Source organism: Anas acuta, chromosome 4, assembly GCF_963932015.1.
Source record: "Anas acuta chromosome 4, bAnaAcu1.1, whole genome shotgun sequence".
Lineage (NCBI taxonomy): Eukaryota > Metazoa > Chordata > Aves > Anseriformes > Anatidae > Anas > Anas acuta.
This window is the reverse complement of record NC_088982.1, coordinates 29,377,161-29,403,730: the sequence shown is the minus strand read 5'-3', so window position 1 is coordinate 29,403,730 and position 26,570 is coordinate 29,377,161. Positions and strand designations below refer to the sequence as shown.

General features: G+C 41.3%; 1 protein-coding gene across 12 annotated transcripts in view; it reads left to right on the top strand.

Annotated features, from left to right (window-relative positions):
- Positions 1–26,570, top strand: part of ADAMTS3 (ADAM metallopeptidase with thrombospondin type 1 motif 3) — a 154,831-nt gene that overhangs the window by 110,761 nt on the left and 17,500 nt on the right. For 11 of the 12 annotated variants that reach the window (XM_068680405.1, XM_068680404.1, XM_068680402.1 and 8 more), the window contains 9 exons: positions 6,125–6,324; positions 17,698–17,781; positions 19,345–19,501; positions 21,523–21,628; positions 22,413–22,556; positions 23,385–23,517; positions 24,065–24,178; positions 25,287–25,432; positions 25,996–26,171. In XM_068680405.1, coding sequence (XP_068536506.1) covers positions 6,125–6,324; positions 17,698–17,781; positions 19,345–19,501; positions 21,523–21,628; positions 22,413–22,556; positions 23,385–23,517; positions 24,065–24,178; positions 25,287–25,432; positions 25,996–26,171 — 1,260 coding nt within the window. The remainder of the gene's footprint in view (positions 1–6,124; positions 6,325–17,697; positions 17,782–19,344; positions 19,502–21,522; positions 21,629–22,412; positions 22,557–23,384; positions 23,518–24,064; positions 24,179–25,286; positions 25,433–25,995; positions 26,172–26,570) is intronic. The other variant, XM_068680412.1, reaches the window with a different exon arrangement.

Genomic DNA, 26,570 nt, shown 5'->3' with positions numbered 1-26,570 from the left:
CTGTTGATCACTGTTCTCATGCTTAGGATCCTCACTGAAATGCAATTATTTCTTCTCTGCTCATTCTCTTTACCTTTTAAAAGCACTGCTATTAATACTAAGCATTAAACCTATGCCTAAATGGTGTAGGTCACTGTTAAGTTATGACAGTTGTGCCCACTCAATCTGACCATGTCCAGCTCAAGATGCAGGAGTGTCCATACGGGTACAAGGTGAGCCAGGCTCCTGTCCAGACAGCGGTTAGTGTTTGGGAGTGGAGCACAAGGCCTGTCTTGCTCTGCCACTGTTTTGAGACATTCTCCTTTTTATGCATGATTGAATTTGAACCACTTGTCTGCTAGCTCAGACATGTTGAGATGAGAGAAGTACCTCCAAAAGAGATGGATTTAGCTGATCACAGAGCTTCTCTGTGAGTCTGATGTCCAGGAGAGGCATCACCCTGCTCTTCAGAGCCATGTGTGAGTTGAAGTAAATAAGCGCTGTTTCTGTGGAGAGGTACATAGTTACACTGCATTAACTTCTGCCTTCTGCTTATAGAGATATTTCTTTGAGCCTGCATGCTTTCTTGTTTGTTGAGATGTCTTTGACACAAGGGAAAGTCAGGGATCAAGCAAGGCACATCTAATTCTGAAGATAACTCTTACTCCTGCTGAAGAGCATCTTCCTGCCTTCTTCCTCTTGCCTCAGCTAGCTGAGGTCTCTAGTACTGGTTCAAAATGAGTGAAGTGTTGGTATGTCACACTCAGCTCAACTTCACCAAGCGAAATATGTGTGAATCCAGCTGCGTCTTGTTATTCCTTAAACAAGTATATATAAGGAACGTATGTACACAGATACATAAAAGAAATGCTGCTGATTTCAGTGGCATTGCCAGGCAGTGCAAGTATCATAGAATTCAGCCCACATATTTTAAAGTATAAAATAATATTGTAAGAACCTTCCATTTGAAAAACTCTTCGGGTTCTCTTTAGGTATAGAGAGGTTTGACTGATAACAGCATTCATTAAATTGGACTTGGGCAGATCACAGTTTTAATTAGTATAGTAGGGACACAGCTATAGTTTCACTCTTCTAAGTTATGCTCTAGGAAAAAGTGAACAGATTGTTTCTGTGACCCAGAATATATGTTATTTTCAATATGGGAGAGCATTCAGGAGTGGTACAGTTGTGCCTGACTTGACGTAGGTGTTTATGTTAAGTGTTCGGTGTTTCTGAAAGAGGATCTGGAAGGGAGGCAGACTTCATTGGTCTGCAAAGGAGTTGTCTTTTTGAACACACCCATCTGGGATCAAAGAGAGGCTCTGTAGATATATGCATGCTTGACAGAAACTTACCTTCTGATTCCAGCAGCATGGTTCCAAGTCTCTAGAGGTGGCACAAGGCGAGGCTAGCAGCCGCGGTTTTCAATAAAATGCGATGACAAAGCATGTGGGGGTGATTCCCTTCTGGTGTGTTCTTGTTCCATTTCCACTACTTCATTCGCTATATCCACAGAACTCCTCCTGCCTTTTCTTGGCAGAGAAACCCCAGCTGGACTGGAGGAAGATGTCATTCTTTCTTTGCTCTCCTCATTTTTGCTGCATGATGCATGGTAGACAGGCTTTGATGTGTCCCGTGGAAAAAATAAAATAAAAATACACACCTGCACATGTGCATACAATCTTGTATGTTTTGTCTTGCTACCCAAGTGTTTACATAACCATTTCACTTGGTGAAAGAGCATGGACTAATCTTTTCCTGACAGGTAAAGTCATGAAGTAAAAGATGCAGGTGACTAGCAGAATAAAAAAAGGAAGAGATAATGAACCAGCTAATTCCAGAATGAGATTAGGAAGGATTAGTCTGTCTAGCACAAATCTGCAAACAAACAGACTGGTTTCCTCTGTGCGTAACAAAGAATTGCCATCCAGCCCTGCCTCCTCAGTGTGCTAGACAATGCATTCAAAGCTGCCCGGTAGGCTTTGTAGATTAACCTGCAGAGGACCTTTGTCTTCAAATGATTAATCTAAATAACTCATTTCAGTAAGAATTGCTGTGATCTCTTCCCACTCGTCGTAATAAGGGGGATAAGGGGGGTTCTTTCTCCCACTTCACTGTGTCTGAATTACCTGCTCTGTGCTCTGGAAGAGTTTTGTTAGGAAAGATTTATTTCTGCATTAGCTGTTGACAGCAGCTCCTAAGGGCAGGTAAGGGGGGGGGTCCAAAGGCACTCCCCTAGCACTTGGCTAGCAAATCTACCGGGCTACGCTACGTGTTAACTGTTTTATCTCAATGCCAAAACCACCCCTGGTTAGATCTATGCAGATGATGTGCTCCCTGCAGTGTAGATATCCTTTGTGTTTGCAGAGAAGGGGTTAGAAAAGAAAAAGGTGGTTGTGTTTGCTATTTATTGCAGTACTGATGGGGGCTCTGTGAAAGCCTTGCTGAGCCACAGAAAGCAATCTTGTTTCTGCATTAACCAAGATTTGTGCAAGAAGCCTTCAGGCTGAACTCTGCCCTTGGATTGCCAGTACTTGTTAGTACCTACAGAAAGAACTGAATGGAGAATGCTGAGGTCTTCCCTGGTTGTAGCAATCATACTGCAGAGTACATAGCTCTATTAACATTTTTCCATAATGTTTCCTCCTCCTGAAGCTTCCATAATGACATTTACATCAAAATTTTTCAAAGAACTGTGAATCAGAGGGGCTGTGGCCTTCTAAAAAAAGTCACCTTTCCAACGTAGGGAAGCTCTCAGTAGTACTGAGAGGAGATAAAAGATGGTTTTCACTAAAACTTTACTGCAAACACAGGTTTTGGCTTTGTCACGGGTCTCATTTGGCACAATGCAATGCACAGACCAAATGTGAATAACTTGGACAACCTTTTTGCTTTCTGTAGAGCAGATCAGATGCAAAAATGTAATGTGTTTGTCTCTGCGTCCACCTGCCTGGGAGGTTCCAAATTACATGCGTATGTTTTGTATTTCTAAGAATAACAGTGCCGTCTCCTGAACAGGACATATCTGAGGACACTTTCTGTTCTGCTCACAAAGGATGTCTAGTGACCCTCCTTCCCTTTGTGTCTGCTGTAGCTTTTTAGAATTAGCCAGAATGAATGATCCAATTACGGTAAAACACTTCCTGTTGATTGAGGTATTTCAAACAGTCTTCAGTCCCACGCAAAGCTTCACCAAGTCTGAGAGCTCTTTTAAAATTTCCACAAGTGCACTAGTACTCAGCTGAATCATGAATAACAGAGTAGATTTAATGAGTGGGTTATGGGAACACAGGCATCTTCTCACTTTGTGCTGCCGCCCTCATGTGTCATGCCATCATCCTATTTGCCTTTGCAGTCTATACAGTGTTTGGCAACGGATGCAGGTTGCAGCATTTGTAAACAGGGCTATCCTTAATATGTATAAACTGGGTTTTTATCTGGTTGTTTAACTCTTAAGTCACTGGAGTACTAGACTATGGAAACTAGGCAAATGAGAGAACAGATAAATCACTTTTACTAGCCTGGGTTTTTCAGAGAGGGTACAGCACTTCAAAGTGAGCATGTTCAGGGAGATGACTTATGAAATCAGTGAACCATAGAATATCCCAAGCTGCAAGGAACCCACAAGGATCATCGATTCCAGCTCCTGGCTCCATGCAGGACCACCCAAAAATCAGACCATGTGTCTGAGAGTGTTGTCGAAATGCTTTTTGAACTCCAGCAGGCTCGTTGCTGTGACCAATTCCCTGGGGAGCCTGTTCCAACGCCCGACCACCCTCTCAGTGAAGAATCTTTTCCAGCTTTGCTTCCCAGCACAGATGTGAGGAATGGCAGCTCAGAGGATGAGGCTAATTAATTATTGGCTGATAAGTAGCTCAGATCAGCTTTAAAGCTGACAGTTGTTGTGCTTCGTTAGCAGTTCTCTGTTAAGGAGCACTGTACAACCGAGTGTCAGGAGCAGTAGACAAAAAGTTAAAAACCTGTTAGCACCAGAAAAAAATGTAGGGAGTGTGGGTACTGCTTGATACCCAGAAAAGCCCTGGTGCATTTCATGGAAAATGCTGCATGCCAGGGTGAGTGAAATGGTGTTTGTTGGTTGGTTGTTTTTACCACTGAGCCCAGTTAGAGGGAGACTGGGGTCTTCTATACAAAGAAGTATGCAAGTTGCATTTTAAGGGGCAGGAGGCTCAGTGCTTCAAAATGTGTCTGGTACTTTTTTTTCCCCCAAATCTGGACCAAAAAAGGTCAGTAGATTTCTTCCTAGAGTGAGTTTATTTTTTCTTGCTTAGTTGGGATTGCACATGAAAAAATTCTCTGGATACATATATGGAAAATGTTGGCATATTAAGTGTACCTTCTGTGTGCACCAAGTAGCTCCATATTAGAGTGTAGGGGGGGAGAAATCCTTTCTGGCTCCTCCTGCCCACTCACACGTACACAAAAAAGAGATTCTCCTCTTTCTTTGAACCACAAAACCACCTATTTAGTAAGGGAAGTGACAGCCAAACCCAAGGTGCTGCACAGCGCAGATAGTTGGTTCTTTCTGAAGTGATCTCAAGCTATTCCATTCATGCTGCGGGTGTAGTGATATGATGACATTGCTGGTATATTTCCGTTGGACACTGCGCTCCACAGCTTTGCCAGCTGCAGCAATTTTTAGAATTGGAGCTTGTCTATGAATTTCCCACTTGTGTGCTATCACAGGGTTTGCATTCTTGAGTGTGTGAGGACTTGTGGTTGAATTGTAAAGCTGTTTGCAGACCCAGTCTCTCACCCACAGTGACGGGCTAAGCTTCTGAAAACAACTGGGGACAACCTTGCTATTTGATGTGGGGTTTGGGGAGAGTTATTTATGTGTTGCTGTGAACCACTGTGGTACCTGGGAGGGAGAGGCTGCCCAGCTAATTGAGCTGGCTGTTGAATCTGCTCAGGATGAATTACAAATTTCATCGTGGCCACCCAGCATATTTTGCAACATTGGCCCTGGTCCTGCTGTCCTTCCACGAGCAAAACTTGCATGCAGTTTACTGGGAGCCTTGCCGGAAAGCGTGTGAAGGTCCACTTCACGTACTTGCAACCTTGCCTTTCATCAGCTCCAGTGTAGAGAAATAAGGCTTGAAAGCTGTGCCATCATTTGGGGAAATGCCCCCTTCTGATACAAGTCAGTGTTAGTGGACAGCAAAACCTTCTTCTCCTTTCTGTGTTTTTGAAGCTAGTTGCTTTTGCAGGGTTCTTAAAGCAGGAAGATCTCTGTGTGTTTAAGGGCTGGATTGTCTGTTTCTCCTGGATGGAAGACCTAGGGGAACGGTGATGCTCCCTGACTCTGTCGCAGAGCCAGAGACTCAAGAATAATCCAATTCCTAGTGAGGACTGCAGTATTTAGCTAAAGATTTGCAATGTAAGATGTTCCAAACAGACATCTTTATTGTTGTTTATTGCCTAGAGCCTGTTGATGTGTTGGCTTGGTTTTTGGAAGAATTAAGCAGCCTACAGCTGTGACTTTTTCCTGACAAATATCCATGATAATGTTTTACTGTATTGTGCTGAGGGGAAGAAATAGCTTTTGAGTCTTCAGATACAAGAAACTAAATATATCCCCATAAAAGCCAATTCAAAATTATTCATCTTAACTCTGCCCATTAATCCACGTCTTCAAGGGATTCTTCTTATATTCACGGGATAGGATTTTCAAACATCTATTTTTTAAAACACTATTAGAAAGAAAAAAAAAAACGAAAAAAGATAAATTCTTGCTTAGATGTTTGAGGGATTGGGTGTGAGGACGCTAAGGCCACAAGTTAAGTATTGCACAGGCACTCTGTAACACATGCCTGATGTGTTGCAGAAAAGGAAGGGAGAAATTCTGGGTTAAGAAGTAAAGCATGTGGTCTAACTTTTACTTAAGGATGGTTTTTATGCTGGAAATGATCTGTGCAGTAAATTATAGAACCATATGCTGATTGATATTTTTCATTGTGTCTCTAATGATTTCCCCTACCTGTAAGCACCTAGAATAATCGCTCCTCTTCCAACTTCCTAATCTATTTTTTCCAAAGTGGTGACTGTATAGGTGAGGATGTTATACGGGGGGATGTTTCTGAAGTGGAATTGGAGTAGATGTTTATATCTTGCTGTTTCATTGTAGAGTCTCTTCTTGGGGGCCTTGGAGACCTGAGTTCCCTGTACAGCAGTGTAGAGCAGCAACTGAATGAAACCCTGAGACGACGCAGGCATGCAGGAGATGACGACTACAACATTGAGGTGCTGCTAGGTGTGGACGACTCTGTCGTCCGGTTCCATGGCAAAGAACATGTTCAAAACTACCTCCTCACCCTCATGAACATAGTGAGTATCTTCCACAGTGCTGCACTGTTTGTTTTGAAATGTTAAAGGCTTTTTAAAATTCTTGCAGGAATATCCAGGAGACCATGCTTGATACCTATATAAAGATGATAAATTTGTCTGCTCTTGGATTTGCTTCTTTCTTCTGAAGATGCTCAACAGTTTTCTAGGGCACATTCTATACTCTTCCTTCATGAAATTTGGTTATACAGAACTAAAGAGGGCAGGTACTAACAGTTCTGTTGATGCTTTGGGCAGAAGAGATTTGGTTAAAAAAAAAGGAGGGTCATTTAAGAACAGAAACATCCTCTCCCAAACCTCAAGTCCAAAAAAAAAAAAAAAACAAACACAGGAAAACATCTGGTTCATTGGATGATGGCAGATATTGTCCCATACATGAGGCATAGAATTGCCACTTCCACAATAAAAGGTTTTGGTTGATAGATGCCGTCTGGGTGATGTGAGCTCATACTGGCCAAAATTCTCTGTGTTTTTGAGTGTGCTTGGAAGGAGTTCATGATAGTGATTAAATTGGTACGCTCTTGGCTTCTACATGCTCAGTTAACTCCTGTGTTAGTTGTGTTATAAGCACAGCAATGATATCTAGCAGGCAGTCATCATCACAAGACAGCTTCTAGTCTCACACTCTTTCTCTGCTCCTTGGCTAAACAAGAGGGTGTGAATATTCTCTAGCACATGAGCCACGTCCACTGCCATTTAGGAACTCCAGATAGCAAGATGTTTATTCTGTAAACGAGATTTTCTGGGAGCAGGCCAAGCAGACATGTCAGGAGTGTTCAGTGCTCCTGAGTATTTTGTTTTCATTCTTACTGCCCAAGCAGAGGAAAGCGAGAGAACTAGGGCAGTGACACCATGCGTTTGGGCTCCATTTCTTCAGGAGATGCCTTGGGGATTAGAGTTTTGGCATCCTATGAGATTGCCTTTGTGGGGGAGGTGTTGCCAGGAGAAATTATTCACGCAGGAAGGTTCTGCAAACTTTTTGTTTAAAAAGATCTACTACTAGGTCTTTGTATAATACTTAAATGATTTTACAGTAGTAAAAGATTTTAAATTGGAATATGTCAACTTACACATATCACTGTACTAACAGTGCTGTTGCTTCGGCTAATACTACTAGTTCAAAAAGTAGTAGTGTAAACTTGCAAAACTATTTTAAAGGTTTTGAAGGTTTTTACCTTTAATTATCCTGTTGACTCAAAGTCAACAAAACTATAGCAAAGATGTACTTGTCTGACAAATTGCCATTGGTTTCAGGGGGGCTTTGTGTGAAAGACCTGGATTAGGACTTCTGGTCATGAGTCTGTTCCTACTGTACTTATACAGTGAGAGGATATAGTTGAAAACCAGTGGGAAGAAAGAGGTCTTCTAATATCCTTAATAATTCCTAGCTTCTGCTGCAGCACGGTTTTGAAGGAAAAACTGGTTAAAGAATAAACATGCAGAACAAGGAACTGTTCTAAATAATAAATGGCACTTTAAAAAGAAAGCAAACCCTCTAGTTAAGTCTTTTGCTTAAATGCTGTGGCAATATGAATAGAAACTCCAAATAAAATCTAAAGAAACAAATTCACAGAACTCTTTTATAGTGAATCCTCTAGGGTTAGCAATATTTTTTGGTCTAGATATACATCTCAGGCTGTAAAATTAGTGGCAAGATACTATCAGATTCTATGGAAACGCACAATACAGAAGAGCACAGTTCACATTGTACATTAGAAGTCACGTAGTATACCAGCACTGAACACTAGAATTGCTCAAGCTTTCATGTTTTCTGATTTTTCCATCTTAGGAAATCTAAAAAATATATATATGAAATGAATGTAAAGGGAGATGTGTAATCCCTTGCAACAGGTGGCCTTTCCTTAATGCACGTCAATGTCAGATGTGTATGGATCCATCTTAGAAGCTATGGGGGTCATAAGGTTTTCCAGGAAAGAAGAAAAGATAAAGACAGGATTCGGAAACCAGGCACTGAAGCTTCTCTTTGGTTCTTGCACATAAAAAGAGTAACTGAAGTTCACCCTCTCACTTAGTTCTTTTAAGCCTGAATTATGTGAGGGATGACTAGTGATTGCCGGGATAACATGCTCAACCCCATTGCACTAATCAGACCAGGGGAAAATCTCCTCCTAACAAGTTCATGAAAGAGGTGAGATCAGTGACAATATGAAGTGATTAGAAAGCAAGTGGCAAGACTCTGCACTATATGCTAGACTTGGACACCACCTTCGCAGTAGACCTCGTGTAAAGGAGAAATGATGAGAACACTGCACTCAGAATGGTCAAGGCGTTACTCCTCTCCCGTGTCCTCTCCCTTTGGTCCAAGCTTTGATTCACGTGGCTTGTATTGTAATATGTCCTGCCTTGAGCAGCTTTACAGCTCCCATTTTAGTGCACTATGCAATGGTTGTGTCATATTGCTGCTGCTGAAGCATGGAAAGCTGAGGCTGAAAATGTTACCTCTTGTGTTTCAGACTGAAAATGAGCTGCAATATCTAGAGAATGTCTCTTGGCTCCCTTTATAAGCTCCTCAGTCATCTAAATAAGCTCTCTCTTCATAATGAACTGTGCTGCCAACAACACAAATCCTACATGTGTGAAAAACTGTGCTGCCTAGGTGCAGAGGAAATCTCTCAAATACTAGGGAGGAAGTATAGGGCCAGGATCGGAGTGTACCTATATTTATGCTGTTATTAAGACCCCATTTACCTTTTAGATGTTTAGAGCCAGGTGCATTTAAAAAACAGTTCTCAACACCAGGCACTTGTCACAGTCCTGTCTCAGTTTTCCAAGAGCACCTTTGAAAATCTGCTCCACCTTTTGAGCTCCCAAAATGACGACCAGCAATTTAAAAATCTAATCCATAGAATTTGACAGGAAAAAAAAAATCTTCTTGGTAAGAATTTAAACCAGCTGATATCTTTTCCAGTGAAACTCTGTGTAGAACTGTAACAACTCTGTATAGAATTATACTCTGCTATAAATCTAGAATAAGAAACTCCAGACATAACACACACATTGTAACAGAAAAACAGAATTCAGTCTGCTAAGTTTACAACCTGGCGCTTTGTTCAGACTGACGCCTTTCCTACTGTTTCTCTAATTGGGAGCTTAAGTGTTTTAGTGGTATTTCAGCATGCGTAAGGAGTTGCTCTCTAACAATAAGCAAATGGATGCTGTAGAATCTTGATTTGATGAAAAGGGTCTGTTGAGTAGTGTCTGTGCATTTGGTTTTGGAGCCCAAGGCATTCAATCATAACTTCCTCCATTCCCCTGACATGCACACAGAAGGCTTTTGACTCGGGTGTGTTAGGAAGCTGAGTGTTAAGATCTTTGAGGAGAAACAAGCTGCTGAACCTGGGCTGCTCTGTGGATTACTGCTGAGACAGAAGGAAATTGACAGCAAGGCTTTGGTGGCTGTGAATGCGTGTCTAGTAACTGTGTGTCTTTGTTGCTAGCAGAAGCTTCTTTTTTAGGCTTGAGGGAATTAGAAAGCACATGAGCAAGCCTTTGCTTGTTCCTAGAAGATCATCAGCCACTAGGACTGCAGCTGTTGCAGTCCAGTGCTGCACTGCTGACATCAACAGATACAATTCAGCACAGCTGAATTTGCATGACATAAATGAACCCGACTTTTGGGTTCAGATTGTTTTGGTTTGGATCTAGCGGTGTTAAGTTTCAAGATCTGAACTTTGCATATTTGAACTTGTATCTTTTACTATTCCTAGAAATAGGAAGGGAGGAGGAAGACAATCTGTGATGTTACTAGCATTCTTGGGGATTTTGCAAGGCAGATGGTAACTTGCTGAGTCTAACTTGCCTTCCCAAGCAGGGAAATTAAGGGCTGTTTTGCCATATGTAATGCAGTATGTGCAAGATAGCTCCAGATTAGCTTCAAAATAATATGCACAGGCAGGAAAGACAACACTATTTAGCTCGAGTGCAAAAAAACAGTATTAATTGCATTCATTCAACCCTGTGCTACAACTGGTTATCCTGGGCACAGTGCCATGCTGACACAACTACACTGCTCTCTGTGCCAGAGGTGGCTTGCTGAGAACCAAGCACTGCATGGTCTTGAGATGTCACTGGGAGCTCGAGAGCCAGAGGTTCAGTTTCAGCTAAAGAAATGCCTGAAATGTTTCCCTGTATTCAATATTTATGTGTACTCCTGGCTTTAGAAACAGGGAGGAAAAGCCAGCATCAGAGATGCATCTAAAACAGCTGTTAAGGGACAGAGCTGGAAGTCAGAAGCCCCAGTGGGCTCATCGACTCCAAAACAAAAAAAAAATCTAGTGTGGTCTCTAGCTTGTAGGTGAAGCTGTACCATTATCTCACAGCATAAACTGTTGAAGTCACTTACAGCCTGCTTTCCAGAAGGGCTGATGGCTAAATCAACCACTTGAGAGAATGTCATTGCCCTGGAGTTGTTTTTGTTAGCTCTGTGGCCTGGCCAGTACTGAGCAGTTTCAGCTGAATTCTTGAGGTGACATAACTGACATTTATTTTCTTGATCTTACCTTTATGAGGAGCATGTGAGGGGTTCTAGGCTCTGTTTCCCAAACCCTTCCATAGCACTGGCACCATTCATAATCCCCAGTCGTGCATCCCTTGGAGAACCTGCAGGGGGAAAGCAAATAGAGCGAAGATGGGCAGAGGAGTGGGAAATGGGGTACTGCAGGACCAAGACTGTCCCCTTGCCCTCCTTCCTCCCTCTCTCCATTTGTTCCCCCACCCTGGTCATGCCCCAGAGCCAGGCAGCCTCCCTTTACTCAGTGGATCCCTCGGGAGCCAGGCCATGTCTTTGCAAGCTGGAAGATTTTATCATTGGTTTTGTTAGATCTGAAATTCAAGGTCTCCTGTATTAGGAAAGTGACCTTTGTTATTCCCCTGGTGGTTACTTAAGAGAAAGTTTCCCTGGATTAAAGTATTTAGACCAGAAAGATAACACAGAGACAGCAGGTTATACTTGGGGGTTCTATGCAGGTTTGAACCTGTCAATATGTACATCTTTCCATTTTTTCTTCTTGAGAATAAACCAAAATTAGCTAGTAGAGTGATACTTTATGCATCATTCATTCTCAAATTGCAAGCTGCTTGACAGACTTCTGCTTTTGGCAATCACTACCCACAGAGCACTGCAGGTTTGTGGTACCACCTTCTTCCTAAATAATACTTCTAGATTGTTGCCCATTAACACTGTTAATTGAGCACAGAAAAAATGTCCACATTTAATTTCAATTCTGGTGCAAATACTATTTCAAGGAGGTGAATGTCAGGACTGCTTAGTGCTCACTTCTAAAGTTGATAGGAGCTTTATGATTAACGTCAGCAGGAAGACAGTGCCAGGTATGTCTAAACCTTCTGCCATAGTTCTCCATGCACACACTATACCTGCAGCTTTCAATCTATCCCCTTTATCTCACTTAGATTTTTTAAAATAGAAATAGGATAACCATGAATTTTAGTGTATTTCTCATTCGGTCTGGCTAGAAGTGGGGCCCAAACACATTAATTGAGAGATCTCTTCTGACTTTCTCTAGTTTCTAACATGATCACTTGCCTGGATGTTATTATCTCAGATAAAGGAGAAAAGTCAGATCAGGGCTCATTCTTTTCTTTGCAGTTCAGTGTGGAAACAAGAGCTAATGCTGGCAACTGAGTACAGTGTGCATCAAGTAGCAGGTAATCTGCAGCATTTTTCTGTGCAGATCTGCTGGACTGTTCTTACTCGCAGCATTTCAGAAATGCTAATTCCAGATTTTCCCTGAGTAGTAACTTGTGACTACGCTAAACTGCACAGATAATTTATATTGCTGAAGAATGTGAAATGGGAGTTAATGCAGTTTTGGCAAACGTGGAAGTAAGTTAACACTTGAATCCAGAAAGTTTGAGATGAAAAGTTATGATTCCTGTGAGTAACAAAATATCCTTGATACAGTACTTTGCAGGGAATTGTGTTTTTTTTACCACATATCTCATGGAATATCAACACAAACATGATTTTTGAGCAATTGTCTTATCTTTCTTTTACTGGGAAAGGAATCTTGAAATAAGCAATCATTGAGTATTGTATTTTGAAGTTGGCATCTCCCCTGTGTCTTAATTCTAGTTGTTGGCCAACTAATTAATTCTAGTTATTAATTCTAGTTGTTGATCGCTGAAGTATTGTAAAGCATTGTCTTTATGTTTGTTCTTTGGATGTATCAAAGGACTGCATTGTTGGGAGGAGATGAATTCCAGAAAATAATCTGTTCAATTGTTTTTCCTGTCTGTGGTAAAACTTCATTAAAGAGGATTTCAGAATATTGGCTTTTTACTCTTAAATCATTTAGCTTTGTAAACAGCTGAACTGATAAACTGAACTGAAATGCTTTTCTTATACATCAATGGCTCCATCTGCTGGAGTGTGTGTCATACAGAGCAGGTGCAAGCTGAAACACTTCATCCATGAGAAGCTGTAGTTCAATTACAGTAAAGACTGTTACCTTTTTTAGATGTAATGACTATCTAGTAATTTCTGTCAAGATTTTAACAACTTTGTTACAAGACTTAAACAGCACACAGGGAAAACAAGAAATAAGAAGAAAAATGTTATACAAAATAAAGGCTGGGAAAATAATCATAAGGGAAAGGTTGCCAGAAAAGCCCAAGTTGATCGCTGTTCCTGCCCATTCTTTTGCCTTTGCTGACTGACATTCCAGGAGGCTTATCTGTATTACAGACCTACACATCTGAGTGTTTGTAGAACCTGGATACCTACAAAAATCTCACAGCAGGAGTCTCACTGCCGACTTGATCAGGCTGTGGGTTGGGTTTGGAGTTGGAAGAGGAGAATGGGGAGGAGGCAGCTTCTGTTCTCTCATTTGAAACCTTTGAACTGTCATCTCCCAGTATGGCTTTCTGTGGAAAACAGGTGTGCTAGAATGGCACAGTTCAGAAGAATCTCTCTGCTTTATTTCCTCACATTTCCACATCACAGTGAGCACTGAAGAATGTTCTTTATGGGCAAATAGCCTGTTTTGTAGATACTGACTTTTTCTTAGGAGTTCGAGAGTCCTTGCTCTTGCTTGACATCCAGCTTTTGTGTTACACACTGTGGAGCTAAATTGGGTGGCTTTGAGAATGTCTCAGGCCCTCTCTCATCATTACAGGACTAAAGAGGCTAAGACAGCCTCTTTCAAAGTCCCACACCTTCTAGTCCTAGAACCATGAGTGTTAACACAAACAGTTTCAGCAGGGTTCTAACTTAGCTCAGTGTCTGTCAAGGTTACTAGTTAGAGAGCTATTTCTGTAGGATACAATCATCACATACTCACTTCTTCTATGTACTATTAGTTTGTTAGTTTTAATCAAATTCTACCCTCAGACTTTGGTAAAGTATAATGGCATGCAAAAGTGTACCAAAAGAGCTCAGCTCATTCCTTGCCTTTTCATTTAGTGGTTTGTAAGTGTGGATGGTCTATAGACCAATATGGACTTTATTTTCAAAACATTTTCTTTCCAGTGATGCAAACAGTACAGCAGATGATGGTACTGATCATTACATTCTGAAATACTCGACTCTCCTTCAGTGTAGAATGCTAATTAAAAAAACTGCACTTTCCTCTGCACAAGTTAGAAGCAGAAGTATTTTAATCAAGGCAGAAACGGAGTCACTGAGGCTTTACGGTCTCCAAAACCCAAGGACAGTCAAATGAAAGATTTGTTTTAAGAAGAGAAGAGCTTGCTGTGAGTGAGCAGAGGCAGGAAAATATCAGCAGGTTGCTGTGGATTAGATTGCAGCCCCCACCTGCAGACCATGGAGCTCAGTCCATGGGCAACCCTGAAAAGGAACCGCATGGTATCACAGAATCTCAGAATGTTAGGGATTGGAAGGGACCTTGAAAGATCATCTAGTCCAATCCCCCTGCTGGAGCAGGAACACCTAAATCATGTCACACAAGTACCTGCACAAAAGCTGCTGTGTAGCTGCAGCTTTCTATCTGTCCCAGATTTGATAGGCCAGCTACCATGAACAAGCTTGTGCTGCAGGAGGTACTCAGAGGAATCACCCAATGTAACCAGGGAATGTTGGTTGGCTGTAGGTCAAGAGGCAGCAATTTCTGTGTCAAGTAAGAATCCAGACACATTTCTTTTAGGGAGCACAGTCTGGCTGGGGTGTGTCTTTAATTTCACCTTTGCTGTTTTATGAGTACATCAGTTTGGGAATGTGGGGTCATCCATGACACAGGTACTGTGTCAACATAGGTGAGTTTCCACAGAAACCCTCAAGTCCCTTGGTTTGTGGTTATCTTCCTTTTCCAGTGCTCTCTGCTGCAGCTGTAGGGTTCGTTGCCAGGTGCATTTATTTTGTCTGTTTGAGTAATTATTTATCCACTCAGTAAACAGATACTAACCCACTTTGTATGTGGAGTCTCCCAGCTGTCACTGCTGTCCCAGTGAGAACGCTGATTTACTTCTTCATGTGTATATTACTGTTGGATTCAGTCTAACTGTTTTTGTTTCTCATAAATTACTACACCAGAGGCTGAATGGCCAGTTGGACATCTGTGATGTGTTTCCCAAGTTCACATCAGACAAATCAAGTTTCCTGGGGCGTGATTTATATATGCATTTTGTACCAGTACCAGTACCTTGGAATGTAATTTGTTTTGCCAGTATAACCACAGTGTAGATGCAATTACAACAATCTGAAAGTGCTGCAGTCTACACTGACACTTTTCAGCGCTTATTTTGATTTGTGGCCTTCTAGCGAGGTTGCAGGTTTCCAAAATTTCCTGTATCTAGGTCACAAGAGTATGTATGAACTTGCTCCTTCCTCATGGGAATCCTGTGATGGACCCTTCTGAAGCAGTTCACAGAGAAAGGTGTAAAACAAAAGGTGTTGTGGAGAAATCTTGAAGAAACCTTGAATCTTCAGGTCAATTCCTGGACCCTTTATGTCTCTATGAAAGTAACTCCTGGGGAGCTTGTTGCTTCTTGGCACAAGGGAAATTGTAAACGTTTTTCTGACATAAACTTTGGTGGGAGCAACAATATTGCATTACTGAGGAGAAAATATGAGATGAATAATTGAACTTTGGCATAATTGCTTCACAAGGCGGGCAGTCTAAGTTATGTGCTCATTTCTTGTAAAACTATCCTGCTGACAGTCTGTTCTTGGTTGGTCCTAAAAGGGATTGCATTTTTTAAAACCATGGACTGAAGTCATTGTGCCAGGTCCCACAGTCTGGACAACTCAGAATGACCTTTTTCCCTGAGGGGAAGGGGAAAGTTCTGTTTAGCATGACTAAAAAAAAATAACCTCTAAATACTGCTCAAATATACCATCCTTACTCTGAACAGTGGTATTTATTTTTCACCAATTACCCATCATATAATATTTATTTTGTTTTGATGGAAATAAGTAACTTCAGTGATGAACTGCAGATGTTTTAGTTCCCTAATTTATACTCTGGTGTAAGGACATTTCTCACCTTCCCAGGCACAAAGAAGGTCCTCAAGAAGAACAATTTCTGGCCCATCTGCACAATTCTGTTTCTTTTTTTTTTTAAAAAAAAACAACAACATAATTTCTACAAATACTCTTTTTAAAATTATGTGGTCACATTTGTACTAATTTATCTTTAAAAAATAGGGCATGAATATTAGCTGCTTCTTAAAGAAAGTCTTCAAAACAACACAGTGAAAAATTCCATCTGTTCAGGGAGCAGTGGAACTGCCATGTTTCCTCTGGATTTCTGTCATATGGCTGTGCTCTCTAATGGGATATAAGCTTCTCTCATGCTAGGAGAGATCAGAAGCTCCTGTGCTTGTGCATCATCTGGGCTTCTACATGTGTGTGTGATAAAGAATATGCAGTCTTTGCTTCCACAGGAGCAGGAATAGCATTGTTATTTCCAATCAGCTGCTTATTTTCGGAAACTTCTACATATTTGATTTCTTTGAGATCTTTATTTGCAACTGTTACTGGAAAGGGCCAAAATTTATTGAGACACTAGAACTAACAGGAAATTACTGTATAATCTTTATTTCATTTGGAAACCAGACTGAAAACATTGAAAGCAAAATTCTGTCTTTAAATGATGTGTACAGGTCTTATTGTAGACCTCTGCAAACCTAGTTTGGTGCAATGCCATGGACTTTTTTGTGGGGGAACCTTGTGAGCTTTTAATTTTGCTCTTTCCTGTGTGTTTTCTGCAGCCCTTGAGGATAAGTTTTGATGTCTCATGAGGTTGTCTTATGTATGGGTGTTTTCTCAGGCTAGAAGTTGTTTTTATTGTACTAAGTCTTTCCGGGTCCCATAAATGTTACATGCTTTCATGCAGTTGGTGAACTTTTTAAATGGAATGTGTTGACTTGCACAAATCAAGCGTATTTGGAGATATCATTACTCTGTGAGGTATACTACGGGGTTTATGTCTCTGGCAACGCTGTTGACTGTAAAACTTTCAGATGAGAACTTCCAAAGCATTTCTGGGATTTGGAAACACTTTTCCCATTAATTTTAAGATTGATTTAGAATCAGGAGTATTATTCAAATCTTTAAAGCTAAACACATGCCTACATGTGTGCAGAAATGGAGCCTCATTGATCGTGTCATTGTCTGAATATTCCAGAGCTTCAGAATGCAAAAATGGCTCAAAGTCAAATCCTCAAGTATTTTCTGAGGACAAACCTATGCTCAAGTTAATGGCATATTTCCTTGAGTGAGAGCTACTGGCAGCAGAGTCTTTTACAAAATGAAAAATATGCTCTCATTCTTCCCACTAAAATACTCATCCCATGTGTTTAAACTCATTGAAGAGAGACAAATGGTTGACGAAGCAAATAGAAACAGGATTGGGAATTCGTCCAGAGTTACAGTGACCAGATGGCATAGCAGAGGTGGTGACCGTGCGGGCTGGATGGTGATGGCTTTATCTGTTGTTAAAACAAACTCTTATCTGCTTTTAAATCCCTCAGTGAATATGAACACACTGCTTTAACCTTGCTTTCAGGAATAGCTTAATTTCCCTCATTATGTTTATCAAACAAGTGAAATTGAGTGTTCAGATAAGTATTTGCAGGGTTTGAGGTCTCTCTTTTCCCAAACAACTCTTCAATTGGCCCTGCTCCAAAGGCCATTATATTTGAGAGGAGTCTTGAAACATGCTTCAGGAAGTTCTCAGTGAGGAGGTATATGATGATGGGAAGGGTAGCCTACATTTCTCACTGCATGGAAATGATTTCAGTCTTGAATCCTTCTCTGAGAAGACTGTAGTAATATAAGCACTTGAAATGACAGATACATGGCCTTGGAAGATTCCCTATCATTGGTGATTTTTTCAAGTTTTCCTTTTATTTTCTCAGGTGAATGAAATTTACCATGATGAATCCCTGGGTGTTCATATAAATGTTGTGTTGGTCCGAATGATCATGTTGGGGTACGCAAAGGTAAGTAAGCCTCTGACCCAGTTCTTCACATTTACCTTCTTTGTAACCATAGTCCATGGGAACTATGTGAACAGGTGCAGAGACAGAGGTCTACTGAACCACTGGTTGCAGAGAACTGCCTTCCCTGTATGGCATGTTCTAAATGTGCTTGTGTCCTCATACCTGAGACTGATTATCGGTGTTCCTTCTGTAACGCAGGTGCACAACCAGCTGCAGAGTCACTTTGCAGCTGATTTATCACATAGAAGCTGAAAGACTGCAGCAACCAAATATTTGTCATATTAGATAGATTCAGTCAGGTGGAAAGCTCCTTTTCCAGTGTATTCCTTTTGTAATGTCACTAAGTATCTGTGTTTAAATTTAAATGCAAAGTTGCAGTGATTGGATCTGTCCTGCTGATGTGCCCCTGATGATGCTATTGAAGGATGGGCTGAGAGGAGGTGGGGAGCACCTCGACCCACTGCAGCCCCACTCCTGGCAGAGCTCAGCCTGCTTGGGCTTGCAACCTGAATTCTACCCTCAGGAAGAATTACCTCAGGTAGTGAAGTCAGTTTAGTAGAAGCAATCATCTTGACTGACCAACACAACTTGCTGGTGCCCCACCTGCAAGCAGGCTGCTAGGGAAACCATCTCCTTTTCTCATTGTGTACACTCCTTTTACTGGGTCATAGCACACTCCCCTGCTTTTTGCCCTGGATAGTACTTGTACAACAATGTTATTTTGTTGGTAAAATACATTCAGAGAGTTTTCAAACAAATGCTTGTTAAGTTGTTCAGGATGAGAGAAAATTGCTAGTGCTGTTTAGTGCTACTGCTGCATATCCCTTCCACTTAACTCAGACATTGAAGTTGGGCAAGACAAAAGACCGTATGATGTTGGTCTTGTAATTAAATTCGGTCACTTCCTTTTCAACTACTGAGCTTGTAAGCGTGTTCTGTAGCAAAAATCTCACAGAACCAGATGGTTAATCTGTGTTAATCACTACAGATTTACTGGCGCTACAGGGTTTTGCACCAGTTGTGAGGCATTGTCCTCTGTGTTTATATTATTCACTTCCTCCATACAGGCTGTATGTTGTCACTGGGCTCTCATTTAACTCAAACGAGTCATGTTGTCTTCTGGCAGTCAAGAATGTAAGCAAGTCCCAACAAAGGAAATAAAAATGTCCTTATTCAATGCTAACATCATGTTGTGTTTTTCTCCCACACATTACGGGCTATACACAGAAAAGCCATTAGTTTGTAGATGATGTAAATACTCATTATATTGTCATCAAAAAAATATCCTAAAGATGCGCTATTACATATGCACACCCCTTTGGCTCTGCCTGGGGATCAAAGACAATGAGGCCAAGAAGGAATATCAGTCCTGTGTTATAGATCAATGTCCAGCTGTACTTGTTCGTGTTTTTTTTTCTCGTAGGATAAAGGACTACCATTGCTTAGATTGACAGGGAAATAGGGAAGGAGAAACAGGAACGTGTTTGGTGCTCCAAGAAAATCAAAACTTGTCTGAATTTCCTACCTTTAGGAGCTTGCAGGTCTAATGTGTTTCTTTTTCAGTCCATTAGCTTGATTGAAAGGGGGAATCCCTCAAGAAGCCTGGAAAATGTTTGTCGCTGGGCGTATCAGCAGCAGAAGTCAGACCCCAATCATTCAGAGCACCACGATCATGCCATCTTTTTGACCAGGCAAGATTTTGGGCCTGCTGGTATGCAAGGTAACGCTGCTGACCTGGAGCTTTTTTTTTTTTTTTTTGTCTAGTGCCTGTCCAAAAAAAAAGGAGAAAAAAAAAATAAAATTGCATTGTTATATGATCTTGAGACAATAAGGAATATTGGCATTGGCTCAGCAAGTACTTAAGTGTTCCATTTTAAAACTACATATTGAAACTTGGTCCTGTTCAGGAAAGCATGTAAACTCGGTAACTTTCAGTTTCCTATCCTAACTTTAGGAAAGGCCCACATAGACAGCCCAAGCATGCAAGCATGTACTCATTACTGTGTTCTGGAGAGAAATTATTTCCTCTATTTCATTTTACATACTTTTTCAAAATCAAGTAGTCCTTGCCATGGTAGACCTTGCTGTTAATACCTAACTGCAGCAGATGACATTTCTTACCTTACAGATGTAAGTAAATAGCTGTTTACTTTCATCAAACAATTTGTGGTTTTGTGAGTGCATGCAGGGAATATTAGGAACTCTCAATACACTTTGCATTCAACTTTGCTTTTATTTTGTTACAACAATGTACCAGCTAGTTTGATACTGCACTAGTCCTTATGACTCAAGGAACTAAGGATAATGGGAAAGAAATTCAGTGTGACTTGTCAGTGCAGAAAAATAGGAGTCAGTGTGAGGCTTCTGAAATGTTGCTGTTCTGTGCAGCTCTGCAAACCAGTCCCTTTTTTATTTCCTTGTTTTTTACGTAGTTACAGTGCAGAATATGCACCTCATAATGATTTATCCAAACCAAACAAGCAATTTCATCACTTGTGCTGTGGTCTGCGGTAGGACCAAGGGTTCCTCTTAACTGAGACATTGTGGTTTTGTGTGCTTCTTACTTTGCTTGCAGGTGGAAAAGAGGATTAGAAAATTGAGCAATTTCTGAAACAAAGCTGTCCAGCTAAGTGTAATGGCCTCCACCACAATAAGCGTAGTATTAGACAGTCAAACAGGCCCTCTGTCTTTAATGCCTCAGTTTCCACAAGCCCACTAACAGTTCTGCTTCCTCTCTCATGTTCGCTGTGTCAGTCCACAGAGATTGTCATAATGAAATCCTGCAGCTCCTCCTGGTGCCTCAGCCACACGCCCAGCTCCAGCACTGCAAATGGTTCTTTGGTTCCATTCCTTCTGCCAGCTACCACAGTCCCCTTTAGTGCTTGCTGTGCCTATCTTCTGTGCCTTTGACTCAAACCCTGCAACTTGTCTCAGAAGAAAAGGCCACAATTCATTATCCAGTCATGAAGAAGCAGCGTAGTATATATAATTTAATATGGTACCAGTAGTACGTTCAGGTCAAATGTCCAAAGTTTACCAGTCTTTGCGTAGCACATGGTAAGAGTGACATGTTTTCAGTCAGAAATGCCCTTTAGCAAGAAGGCTTTTCAGTTTTATGCTGGTGAACCCTTACTGTTTGACGTACATTTCTGCTTCTCCACATAGTTTTTTGAAAAATGTACCGTGTTCTGGCTGTCCAGCTGGAGATGTCTTAAATGTCTGTGTTCAGTCACTTCACCTTTCAGGATGAGGCAAAGGTGCTGAGTCTGCCCTCAGATCTGGACTAGCATGCCTGGAGTGAAACTGGTTAGGATGAGATGTTAGGCAGAATTCCCTGTCTTCAGAAAGATCTCATATTTTACTGAGGAAAAGGTACGCAATATGCACGAAGCAGAATGCAAATGAAGGTACTACTATGAACACATGCAGACAAACAAAAAAACTACCAACCAACCAACCAATCAAAACAGCCTAATGCTCTAATGTTTAATTGAATAGGAATCCTGTACATTTTTGGTGATAAGAGCATGAGTACGTGAAGTAATCCAGATAATTTGCAGAACCAAACCTAGCTTGTCAGTAATTGCAGAGACAATAATTGCAGACAGTAATTGCAAAGACAGAGGAAAAATTGACAAAGAAAAAGAATTCTAGGTTCTTCTCAGGTAATAAATTTATTGAGGTGTCCAGTTTAAAATAAATGTGATGGGTAAAAGAATCAGACATGGTTTCTCTCAATAGGATATGCTCCTGTTACTGGCATGTGTCACCCGGTTCGAAGCTGCACTCTCAACCATGAGGATGGCTTTTCATCAGCTTTTGTTGTTGCTCATGAAACTGGTCACGTGTAAGTCTAACTTATAAAATTAGCAAATTACCAGCAAAATGGTGTTCCATCTTCTTTTTATTTGAAGTGGTTTAATTTTAAAAGGTCTGTACTGATGTGTTAATTTGGCACTTTGTAAAGAATGATAAAATGGGAATAACTGATCAAGCAAAGATCTCTGTTAGCTGCTGGGTGAATTAATGTCAAGCACTGAGGTTCTGCTTTTTTGTCTTCCTTAATTAGTGCAGGTACTTGTTCAGTTCACTGTTTTTTTTTTTGTTTGTTTTTGTTTTTTTTTCTGCCAGTGTTGAAATAATATAGGAGGAACTTAGATGAATTTGAGATGACCAAGTCATTTCCATGTTAAGCTGCACCCGATGCACACTTCAAAATTTAATGTGTTAACCTAATTAGCTCTTTGGATGTGCAACATGATAACCACGTTAGTTCTAAGCATAAATAGATAAGTGAGTATACTAACACGAACAGTTCAATGTCTGAATGAACTGATATCTGATAGCAGAAGTGTTGTTTTCCTTTATCTGAAACGGAAGCAGAAATCACCATCTAGTAGTTCATTTCTGGTGTTAACAAATAAAATGAAGTATAAATGTAAGAGTATTCAGCGAGTCCTTATAGTTTGGCATCAAAGAAGATCTGTTTGAAATGCAGGTGCTCTTTAGAACGCAGAGAACAATTTCATTTTGAATGATTATGTGTGCATGAGAAACTGTTTTCTTTACAGCTATTTTACTATTTGCAAAGCAGAAACTACCGGGGCTCTTATAACCATTCTTTGTTTCAGGCTAGGAATGGAGCACGATGGTCAAGGGAACAGATGTGGGGATGAGACAGCAATGGGGAGCGTTATGGCTCCCTTGGTGCAGGCTGCCTTTCATCGTTACCACTGGTCCAGATGCAGCGGCCAAGAACTCAAAAGATACATACAGTAAGGACCTGTCAGCACTCATCTAGTTGTTTTACTAAAGGGAACGGAAGTCTATGCAGTTCCCTGGGATATGGGGACAGTGGGGGGCCCTCCATTAGATGGCAAAGAAGAGAGGCCCACCAGGAGCAGACACAGCTGTCATAAATGGGACCTCTGTCTGCGAAGCCCCTTGTTATAACCACAGTGATACGGGGGCTTCTGATACTGGGGAATGGGATCCTCTGATGGGGGCTGCTCTCTGCTTCCAGACAGGGATTCAGCATTCAAAGGCATTCCATTAGGCTTCCTTGTGACTCACTGCAACAGCAGTATACCGTAGATTTCAGGGCCTGTTCTCAAGACTACTGTCCTGCTTCAAAGCCCCATGAAGTCAGTGGAAAGGCTCCCTTTGACTCCAGTAGGCTTTGTGTTAGGCCTTGCATTTGGACTCGTGCAGAAGCATACTGAGAAACAGAGCACACTGAGAGACTGTGGCACTAAGAACTGGAAGTGTTTGTTTTCTGCCTCTGGTGGCAGGAAAATAAAGCACAAATTCCATATGTACTGTTAGGGCAGGGAACAGCAGAAGATGCTGCTTCACTAGCAAATGTGGGGATTTTGCTGTCGGATCTTCCCATCGAGTGCCCAGTCACATTGTGCTAGGCAATATTTTTACAGAAGGGACTGTCTGCACTTCAGAGAATAATATCCATATATAAATAGGCCAGAAAACAGGTTAGAGTAAAGGAATGTTGCCAGTATTGACATTTAAGAAAAATACTTGGATCTTACTGATTAAAAAAGTGATTATTATTTTCTTGCAATTTTTTTCTGTGCATCTTTCCACAGCTCCTATGACTGTCTTCTCGATGACCCTTTTGAACATGATTGGCCCAAGCTTCCTGAGCTGCCAGGCATCAATTATTCCATGGATGAACAGTGCCGCTTTGATTTTGGTGTTGGCTATAAAATGTGCACAGCGGTATGTCCAGGGCAGTCATTGTGAAGACAAACGTTCATTCAGCAAGTTGGTGTTTGGCCTTATGTAATAATTGGTTGGACTCGATGATCTTGAGGTCTCTTCCAACCTAGAAATTATGTGATTCTGTGTAATAGCTGCAAAATATGCATTTTCTTACAGTTGAAGAGCAGTTAATGTAGTAGTTTAAACAGATATACAAGGAGGAGAGAGAGATTTATGGGTGAAACCCAATCATCTGAGTCATTTGGTTTAATGGTCAGGTGGACAGCAGCACAGTCGACAAGACACAGACTTGTGGCACAAAGCCTGTGATCCCGAGGAAGAAGGGAAAAAAAAATCATCTTCCTCCCACTTTTGAGGCCTCCTCCTTCCCTCTTCTTACCAGTTCAGGACCAGGGGATGCAGGGAATAAGCACTACCATTCCCCTTGTGAAGATACTTTACTTACTGATAGCTGTGGTAGATTGACTGAGTGGATTGAACCCTTATCCAAAACGTATCAGTAACCTAATTTTGAGTTTCATCTCATAAATGTTCTCCATTTCAGTTCCGAACGTTTGACCCATGCAAGCAGTTGTGGTGCAGCCATCCAGATAACCCGTACTTCTGTAAGACTAAGAAAGGGCCTCCACTCGATGGGACAGAATGTGCCCCTGGGAAAGTGAGTACTGTATTTTTGCTGTGTTTGTATTAAAAGAAACAAAATCAACTTCATTCATTCGGGTTGAAGGGAAAATAGGAAATAGGCCAGCATCCCCTGGGTGGAGCCAGAGGAATGGAAAAGCAGGAGCTGTGCTTTCCCACTGTGGTGTTCTGTGAACTGTTCAAATTTGGTTGTAATACAGACTAAATCTTGGAGTTTGAGGACACTGAGCCCTTAGTTCAGGTGTAGCCCACTCCCATCTTCTACTGTGGCCTTTTAGTTAAGTTTTTGTTTGTTTGTTTGTGGGTTGTTTGTTTTTTTTTTTTTTTTTTCTGATTCTTCTCCCATCTGTAAAGTGCCCATAAAGCACCATTAAGAATCCCGGGCAGCAGATGATGCTGTCACTGTAGGACAGGAGTATTTAATCCCAAACTCTTCTTAGCGCTTGTGGTCCAGACATCCTGTGGCTAAATGTTTGTGTAGACTTAGGATTAGTTTTTATTTTTGCCTTTTAATATCCCCATTAGTGAATGTCCTGCTGCTAATTCATTTTTAATTATACAATTATACTCAAGCAAATGTTTGTTTAACAAATTCCACGTAAAACAGAGCCACTTATACTATCTGGATATGCCCTAGCCAGCAGCAAAAAAATACCCTGCCCAGTGACTCTGTTCCAGCTTATTTGCATGAGTGCTTTATTTGACCAGTATGAGGAAAAAAAAAATTAAATTAAAAAACTACTAATCCTCATCAAGAACTTCATCCTGTGATACAATAGTGAGAACATGAGAATTCCTTCAAAAAGATGGTAGCAACTAAGACTCAAACGAAGCAAAGAATTATTTAAATCAAGTGGAAAGAGTATAACATGTTTTGTGCATCTGCCAGTGAAAGGATACAGGCTCAGGTGTGGCAGTGCTGCTTATTGAGGAGGGGGATCAGGCACTGCAGGGCCCAGAGTACAGAGACCCTCACCCACTTTGTCCCCAGGAAAGTCTCTGTTTGCCATCTGTTTTCTGAGACATCCCTTCTTAGCCCCATGAGCTCACCTCTGCGGACTTTTAACTTTACTGTGATTATACATTTGGTTTGGTTTCTATTTTCCTTGGCCGATTTCTCTCAGTGGTGCTACAAAGGTCACTGCATGTGGAAGAATGCTAACCAGCTGAAGCAGGATGGCAACTGGGGACCCTGGACAAAATTTGGATCCTGTTCACGAACCTGTGGAACTGGAGTTCGTTTCCGAACACGCCAGTGCAACAATCCAATGTAGGTCTTCTGCCTTGGTGGTAGTTACAGTGACTGGTAATCATTGTAGGTGTTGGCTGAAATGGCATTTATGTTTTGGGATGGAGTCTGCCAAACTTCACGTTCTGTTCAAGCCCCTTGAAACATGGCTTTTTGCAGGGAGCCAGGATCATTTTTGGAGAATTCAAGAATTTCCAGAGGAAAGCCTGTGGAAAACCATCCCATGAAGGATTTAGCTGATGTGTAAGAGTGAAGAGAACATAGCGTGCAAGCTCAGCAAGCTCCAGGATAAACTATTAGATGATCCCTAATTGTAAATCAAAAATTGGCAAGATATATGTGCACATGCATTGCTACTGCATTTCAGCACGTGCCTTTGGGATGTTTGGGCAAACATGGAGGTTACATTGCAAGTGCATATCTGTGCAGTGTAACTGCTCTGTTTCCATTTCTGTCAGTTCACACTCCCTTTTTTTTAAATTGTTACTTACAATTGAGTGTGAATTTCACTTTAAGGTAGAAGGAAAAAAAAAGAAGTAATGTTCAGAGGGTTTTAGAATCTCTTGAATGTTTTCTCCTCACAGGCCAATTAATGGAGGTGAAGATTGTGCTGGTGTCAATTTTGAGTTTCAACTCTGCAATACAGAAGAGTGTCCAAAGCACTTCGAGGACTTCAGAGCGCAGCAATGTCAGCAACGCAACTCCCACTTTGAGTATCAGAACAGCAAACACCACTGGCTGCCATACGAACACCCCGACTGTAAGTTCTGTTTTTTGTGTTTATTACAAGTCAGTCCTCAAATCTTGCAGAGCTTGTGGCAGTCTCGTTCCAGTCACCATGCAGAGACTGGAAATAACTGGGGTATGAGCGAGTGTAGCTGAGACTAAAAAGCAGGGAAAAAAGAATGGCCCAGAAAGAAATTTTTGAAACTTCTGTACTTTCTCCAACCCTAGCCCAGGTAGCTTCCCCTAACTTTCATCCTCTTCCTAGTGAGAACACAGTGTGAAAGCTGAGGCTTGCAGCTGCTGGAATAGTTGATGGGTGCTCATTGCATTTAATGCCCCTGACTGTTGGGGCCAAGTGTAGAAAGCTGTGCTCAGGTCCTGAAAGACTCTTCCTGCCCTCTCTCCCATGCAGCTGTTTGTCTGTTTGAGTGCA